This window comes from Lagenorhynchus albirostris, chromosome 2 (assembly GCF_949774975.1).
Source record: "Lagenorhynchus albirostris chromosome 2, mLagAlb1.1, whole genome shotgun sequence".
In the NCBI taxonomy this organism is placed as follows: Eukaryota; Metazoa; Chordata; class Mammalia; order Artiodactyla; family Delphinidae; genus Lagenorhynchus; species Lagenorhynchus albirostris.
This window is the reverse complement of record NC_083096.1, coordinates 157,602,070-157,610,296: the sequence shown is the minus strand read 5'-3', so window position 1 is coordinate 157,610,296 and position 8,227 is coordinate 157,602,070. Positions and strand designations below refer to the sequence as shown.

At 37.7% G+C, this 8,227-nt stretch overlaps 1 protein-coding gene across 1 annotated transcript in view; it reads left to right on the top strand.

Moving 5' to 3' along the window:
- The first annotated feature begins 591 nt into the window (after window positions 1-591).
- Window positions 592-8,227, top strand: part of AGO3 (argonaute RISC catalytic component 3) — a 127,943-nt gene continuing 120,307 nt past the window's right edge. Inside the window, exon 1 of the mRNA XM_060140571.1 lies at window positions 592-925. Coding sequence (XP_059996554.1) covers window positions 907-925 — 19 coding nt within the window. The 5' untranslated portion in view covers window positions 592-906. The remainder of the gene's footprint in view (window positions 926-8,227) is intronic.

Here is an 8,227-nt window from a genome sequence, read left to right as displayed (position 1 = left end):
AAAAACATGGTCCTCAAAGCAACTCTACAGGCTTGATCAACTAACTGCTGGTGGTCACTTGACCGCCTGCAGAGGAGGAGGTGCGTGGGTCGGTCCCAACTGGGCGTGGCGGGAGGGCCTCGAGAAGAAGGGGGCCTCTCCCCAGGACAAGATTGGCCCAGGGCCTTCACAGCTGCAGGTCTTGGTGCTGCACCTCAGACCAGCCACGCTTCACGAAGGCTCCTGTCCAGGTTAGCTTTGCCGCCCTCCGCGACCTCGCCTCGGGCAGGCACTGTCCCGCACCAAGGTGGCGGGAGCAGTCCAACCCCTCGGGGTTGTCTCCAGCAGGCACGGCCGGGCAGAGGGCTGGGCGGAGGGCCGCGGGAGGGCAGGCCCCGCCCAGCTCGCGGCCGTTGGCCGCACCCCATCGCGCTCGCCCCAGGCCCCGCCCAGGCTCGGCGCCCGCTCCGCGACACCTCCCCTGCGTCCTCCGCGCCGGCCGCGCCCGCACAGACGTCGCGTCCGCACGGTTAGGGCGGAGAGGCGAGGCTTGGATGTCGGGCGAGAGCCCGGGCAGCGGAACTGACGCCAGCAGGCTTCCGGGGGCGGCCCCCGGGGAGGTCGGCGGCGGCGCCGCAGTCGTGGAGGGGCACTGGGATCGTAGGCGGCCGCGGGCGACGCAAGTTCCGCACGGAGCCCGTCTCTTCTCGCCTCACGCTTCTTCCTCTCTCCTAGTTGCGCGCTGCCTCCCGACGGCCGCTCTTCCTGACGAGAGCTTTCGGAGTGCGGTTGCTGAGGAGAAGCCGTCACCACCCCGCCTCGGGGCCGAGTGAGGGTTCCTGTCGCGCCGCGTCGCCCCCTGCGCCGCCTCCTTGCCCTCAGTGGCGGGCGCCCTTCTCGCTGGAAGCATTCTCCCCAGCTCCATGAATGGAAATCGGCTCCGCAGGTGAGTGAGTCAGAGCTGCTGGTCCGTCCGTTGGGGGTAACCGCAGAGCATCGTCGCTCCCTGCGCCCCGGCCCAGGTGCGCGAGGTGAGCGCCGTCCCCCTTCGGTCCCCCGCCCGGCCCTTCCTCCGCCTCCCCGCAGCCCCGCCGCAGTTCCCTGGAGCCACGGAGTAGGCGATGACACTGCGGGGAAGAGACTGCTCAAAGGGTTGAAGTTTGGGGTTCCCTAGGCCATATTACTCTTTTTTCCCCGGAGTCTAGAAGGGTTTGCCATCTTTTTTGTTACTCCAGTTGAAGATACAACGGGGTGTGTATTCTTTAATCGGGTAGTGTGTCCCGTAGAGGCACTGGGTGGCCAGCCTTCTCCCTTATGTATCTCCCTTCTGTAGTTGTGAAGATGCATTAAGATAACAGATGAGAATTAAGTTTGAAACAGGTATTAGTGCAACGTCAAATGCAAGATGGAATTTCTTCCATCCCCGAGTTCTCATCTATGTTTGTGGCAGCATGGTACATATAGTTCCTGAGGATCTTGGAAATGTCGTATCAGCCTGGATCACTGCTGATGTGAGGAGGTAGATCTTAAAATTGCTGACTATATATATGTTTTCATTCTATATTCCCTAGAGAATCGGCTGTGATATTCTTGGAAATTTGGAATTTAAGAAAACTGCTTCTTTCCTTGGGAAAAAATGACAGTCTTGAGAAAAAATTGCATCATGGGCAGTACTTATCTTAAAAAAAGAAAAAGCACTTTTTATGGTCTGTAATTAATTGAAGGACATAAAGTAGGTGTTACATAACGATTTGCTTTCCAAATGATCATATTTGGTATGTTAAATTTGGAAGTATGCTTCATCCAGCCAGTCACAGTTTTATAACTTAATTATGAAAATATTAAGCGGCGGGTGTCTTCTTACTAATAGTACCACAAGTCCCTGAAATTCACATCTCATTTTGCCAATTTGAGAGGCACCTGAATATGAGATAAGAAAAACTTATATGAAAGAAACCAGTGACATAATGATATTAAAGATTTTGTGGACTACGTTAAGGAGTATAATTGTCAAATAGATGCAAAAAGCCCTTAGGAATTGTAGAGGTGGGCTGGGGAGAAGGGTTTATTACAAGTTTTATTATATGGAATTTTCTCTAATCAATTTTTACCGTGTCTCTTTTGCATGCTCTTTTTTTTTTCATGTCTCCTTTAAAAGGGAAAGGTTTGTCTAGATTGTGAAGAGCTTTAGACTCTCGTTTGTTTATCATTGATTTGTAGGTTTCCGAAACTGTCTTGCTTTTGTTTTCCAGTTTTCTAATACACTGTTTAGGGAATGTGATGATTTGGGAGCTATACGTGATTTTTACATAACTGTTCTGTTGTTGAGCCTGGAAAACAAACATGAAAGTTAAACACTTTACTACTTATCCTAAAATTTTAAAGATATTTCCAAAAATTTTTAAGGTTCTTTTCTTTTTTGGGTTTTTCATGTGAAATTATTCCCAAATATATGGGCAACATCTTAGAAAATACTTCTGAAGTCAAACTGCCTAGCCAAGGGGTCCAACTCACCAAGTACGATTCAGTAAACGCTCCTAAGAATTCTTGAGCTATAGATAAGTTTTACTTCTTTTTGCATGGGCCGTTGCTGAAATATATACCTATTTAACTGTCCGCCCATCTGAGGAGGTATAGTTAGATTTGTCAGCCATATGCTTGGACATCGTGAAACACAAAGTTTATTCTTCAGTGCAGTTTATACATGATTGTAATTTAATGATGAAGATAAAGTATAATTTGGCTTAAGATTGTCATCAAAACCAAAATTTTCATTCTTCCTGAGACGTGTAATTGTTATGCTGCAAGTGAAATCGAAAGCATAATTGGGAAAAATGTGCAACTAAGTCTAAAATCAAGAACTTGACAGATACATATTTTGGTTTAAAAAATTTTAGATGCATATTTTCTCTGATAGTCTATTGAGTCAGTGTTGGATCTTGGCTCTCCAATTTTGTTCTAAGTTTTTCTTTTGTGTGGAGATTCTCAGGAATCATCTTATGGCAAAATATTTTAAATTCTAATTGTTAGGTGGATACATAGAAAACTTAAATTTATTTACATTAGAGGACTAGAGATACAAATTCTATATAATTGTTTCTTGGCAAATCGTTCTTCACTAAAAGTTAATATTTGTCTATTCTTCCCTTTTGCATGTAATATTTTAAGTGATCTTTTAAGGATGTCCTGTACAATGTAGTGATTTAGTACTGTGTTAACTCTGATTTAACCAAAAAGCTGGCAGGCACAATTGGTTTTTAAATAATAATAATCAATAGTTTAGCATCTGTGCCTGTGACTCCTTAGTTAGAGGAACTTCTGATGAAACCCTATTTTTTTATGCTTTAATTACAGCTGGACTAAGAGTATATATATTTTCATTCCAAATAAAGTGGGAATAAAAGAAGCAGAAACGTTCATTAAGATATCAGTTCTCCTGAGTAGCTATTTTTTAGGACTGTACTATTCTAGTCTGTATTTTTAGGTAAAGTCAGACTACTGTTAAGGGCAGAAGGAATTGTACTTACCTACCAAGAAGAAAAACATTTTCTATTACCTTAAGTTAATAATAATGCAAAGTGATTTGATATGTTTGGTAGATGTCTTACACAGTCTTGCAAAAGTGAATAGACTATGTTTCTTAGTTATATTCTTGAATTCCTGTTTGAATGTAGTTGTTTTAGGACTCTGTGTTTCTTTAATAATAAAAATCAAGAGAAGTTATTTGAGAACAAGTTCCAAAGGATGTGTGGAAGCTCAATTTGAATGAGGTGGATAAAAGTTGTGGATTCAAAGTACTAAAATATGTAATGCCATTAGGTTTTCAGTTTAGTATTTCTTTAATCCCTTGGGAAATGTTTTTATTGTTATATAGATTTTCTCACTTGTAGATTTTTGTCTTGAAGAAGATAAAATGCTGTTCTGTCTAGAGGGCATGAATTATAAACATGGAAAAGGTTTTTCTACTTTATTGTCGCTTAACTTTTAGCTAGTGCTGCTCTGGAGTGGCCATTATAACTTTTTTCCTAGTATTTATTGCTGTTGACTGGCATTGGGACTTATAAAAATGTGCAAGATTATTTTGATTTTTGTTTTAGAATTTAATTTCTCTGACAGTGATGGAAAGCCCTGAGGGAAAACTGTAAAGGAGGCAAGAAACAACGTTTTTCTTCTAAACAAAGACTTGAAAGTAAAGCGGGAAAAAGAACATCTATGAAACCCTTAAACATAATTCGATTAACATGATGAAGACTTTAAAAACTTATCCTTGATTTCATCACCCTGATATAACCACTCTTTAAAGTTTTAAACCAATTTCCAAGCTAATAAATGTATTAATTTAAAAAAATTTTTTTAATGAAGTTATTTAGGAAAGTGGTTAAAATGAATGAAACAGTTTCTAAGTGCTACGTTTGCTCTTTCAGAGAATTTTATGTAATAGGTTGATAATTTAGAATTAATTTATATTCTCCAGTGGGAACATTGCATTTGTTTGGTTCTGTAGGCCTGGTCTGAAAGTATGCAAAGAGGCCAGAGGCCCTGTAAAGGGGACATTTCCAGGAAAAGTTCTATGTTGTATATGGAAAAACCCTGGCTCGAGAGAGAATTCTTGCCAAATTGTCATAAACTGTTAGATTCTAATTGAATACTACATTGCTTTATATCACAACCATCTTTTTTCACACTGGTTTCCATAGTCTTAAAATAATTGAGGGTCTACCTGAAAGATGAATTAAATATTATATTTCGTTAATCTAAAAAATTTTTTTCCTCTTATAATACTTAAAACTTGGATCTTAAGTAATTTATGTGTGGTTTGGTTTTCTTTTGTTTTGATGGATGGGAGGAAAAGGCAAGTGATCTGTTTTCAGGAAGGTAAAGCTAAAAAGATAATTTATTTAAGAATAGTATTCTTTCCAAACCTGTTTAGTCTCGGTTTGTTGTGATGAACAGCATTCACCAGACATTCCTGCTTCTAATTCAGTTGTCTAGGATACTCAATAGACCCTCATTCTTGGCTCATTAACAAAACAGATGTGAGAAAGAATATTGTGTGGTTTTTCAACCATAGTGGTTATGCTGTTAGGATACATGAACAGCCTTTCTGTATTTGGAGTTTCTATAGTTTTCTGCCATTATCTGTGTTTTTAATATTAATGATTTTCTTTGGCTACCCATTGCTTTAAAAAAAAAAAAAAGACTACTGAGATTTAGCAAAATCTTGTTACACAACTGATGCTTTCTCTTATATCTTAAATGTGGGCTCTCTGTGGTTTGGTTGCAATAAATTATGTACATTAGTCTGGAATGTTAGTTTAATGAAATAATCTGTAAGAATTCTTGTTTTAAATCAGCCAGTTATTCCTCTGTTGTTTCTAAATTATCAGGTTCTTGAGAAATCAGAAGATATCTGTAGGATATAGTCATGGGATATTTTTATATTCTTCATTTTTGCAAGAAAGTGTTCTCGGTTGTAGGCTTACATAATACAATTTTTGAGTCATTACCAATATTTGATATTTTAACTGATTTCTAAATCTTACAACAGAAGTTCATTAATATATCTCTGAATTTTAAAAAATGTTGAAGAATAGATTGCAAAATAGGCTTATATCTTAGCAGTGAAGTCCTTTTTTTTGTTTGTTTGAAGAAACTTATAGCTTCTAAATTAGGACTTGCTCTCTGGGTATTTAACATAAAAGTGGCATTCTCTAAAATTACTCAAAATTTTTCTAAATTTTTGCTTGGGTGATCAAAGTTTTTCAAAAGCTACCCAAACTTTAATTATAAAATAAATCTCAAGGCATTTCCATAGTGCGTGGGCTACTTGTTTTCCAGGGGGAAAAATGGCTTTGAAATAATGGTTCCCCATAGTGCATCTGAGAAATTTAGCCCCCAACAGTCTGAATGTTCTAGAGTGATTATTTAGCTACAGTGAATATAATAAATGTAATCTGATATAAGTGCATTGTGTTTGTACAGGTTCACTGAATGAATACGTAGACTTAGTAGATAAGAAGTTACTGAAATCTCATGCTGATGTTTACTAGTTAGCCTTGTGGAGTTAACTAGTAAACAGAGCCATTTAATTATGTCAGATTTTGAGGTCAACACATTTATTTTTTCAAAACAAAAATAAAATTTTTTTCCTGCTTGTAAAAATGCATGTTTATTATTTTTAAAAAAGCAAACAGTATAGGAAAGTCTAAAATAGAAATGACAATAATATGATCCCATTCTCCAGATAAAACCATTGCAAATTTTTCTTGTATATCTTCTCAAACGTCCATCCATCTGTCATCATATAGTTTTTAACCTGCTTTTTCTACTCAATATTGTATCATGGATATTTTTCTTTATCATTACTTATATCTATGTAGCAATATAGCAACATAATAATGTTTACTGAGTACATAGCATTTAAATTTTTTATTTTATTTATTTATTTTTTTGCTGCACTGCATGGCTTGTGGGATCTTAGTTCTCAGAGCAGGGATTGAACCCAGGCCCTTGGCAGTGAAAGCACAAAGTTCTAACCACTGGACTGCCAGGGAATTCCCGCATTTAATTTTATATTATTAATTAGTGTCATTGATGGTGGATTAGATTTCTTTCCAGTTTTTTATAAAATTATAACTAAAACTTTGGTAATTATCCTAATATATACATCTTTGTATAGTGATCCAGTGATTGCTTTAGGATAAATTCCTAGAAGTAGAATGGTTGAAACGAGGTATCCCATGAATATCAAAGCAAAAGTTCCCAGTGAAAATCCACAATTTGGTAATAGGCTGTAGTAGTGCTGTAGTTGATTCTTATTTATTCATTGCTTATTTTCATCAATCACATTTACTATAGACTGTAATTTAGCTTTGGACTCACTAGTACATGTTAGATTGTTAGGTCAGTGAACAACACGCACATATGCTTTGAAAATGTATGGTTTTTTGTTTGAAGTTTAACATGGTTAGTTGTTATTAGCCAGTACTTGCTGTAGCTACTAAAAGAAAAGTTTGAAGTAGAAATGCCAGATAGTGCTTTTTATTTCTGTGTAATTACATTTTCAACTCTATTGGGCAATATATGTATTTGTTAAATAACTAAAATATGCCTCTCTGGAAGTATAATTTGTTGTATTGACAGAATTATTTCTTCCAGTAATTTACATTAAAATATTTTGTATACTTAAATTTGATGATTTTATGGTCAGTTACAGTAGAGTTCTGTTACATTGCTTATTCATGAAACAGAATTTTGGTTTTTACCAGTTTGTATAAAAAGCATGAGGGAAAATAACAATAATGGAGAAAAAAATCGTCAGTGTAATATAGTGTAGAAAGCATGGGTTTTGGAAACAAATCCTGGCTCTCAAATTAACATGGTAACGATGTGTCGTTGTAGGTTCATCGATTGTAACAAATGTACCACTCTGGTGTGGGGATGTTGATATTCGGGGAGGCTGTGCATATGTGGGGGCAGGAGGCATATGGGCAATCTCTACCTTCTGCCCAGTTTTACTGTGAACCCACAACTGCTCTAAAAAATAAAGTCTATTAAAAATTAATTGTGACTTTGGGCAGTGCTTTTAATCTTCCTTAATCTTAGTTTCCTTATCTGTATAATGGTATAGTAAAGAGATTCAGTATGCAAAGGAAATGACATTCCTCTCTTCCTAATTTTTAAGACATTTTATTATAGAAAATTGAGGATGTATATGCAGAACTGTATAATAAACTCCCATGTACCCATCGCCCATGTCCAGTCATGTCCGTTCTACTTTCCCCTCCCCTGTATTTTTTGAAGCATATTCTAGACATAATAATATTTTATTTATAAATATCTACTAAGTACATCTATAAGAGATATGGGGGACTTCCCTGGTGGTCCAGTGGTTAAGACTCCATGCTTTCACTGCAGGGGGAGCGGGTTCAATCCCTGGTTGGGGAACCTTGCAAGGCGAAGCCAAAAAAAAAAAAAAGTTATGGACTCTTTAAATAAGCCACAGTACCATTATCACAGCATAAAATAATAGTATAACCCTTTATATCAAATATTCAGTCACTATTCAAATTTCAGCTTGTCTCAGATATTATTCTTTTTTTTTTAAACAATTTGCCTCTTTAAAATTTATTTCATTTTTGAGTCAGGATCCAGATAAGTTTCCCACATTGTGAATGATTGATATGTCTTTTAAGTGCCTCTTAATTTGTAAGTTTTCTATCCTCTTTCCCCCTACTATTTATGGATT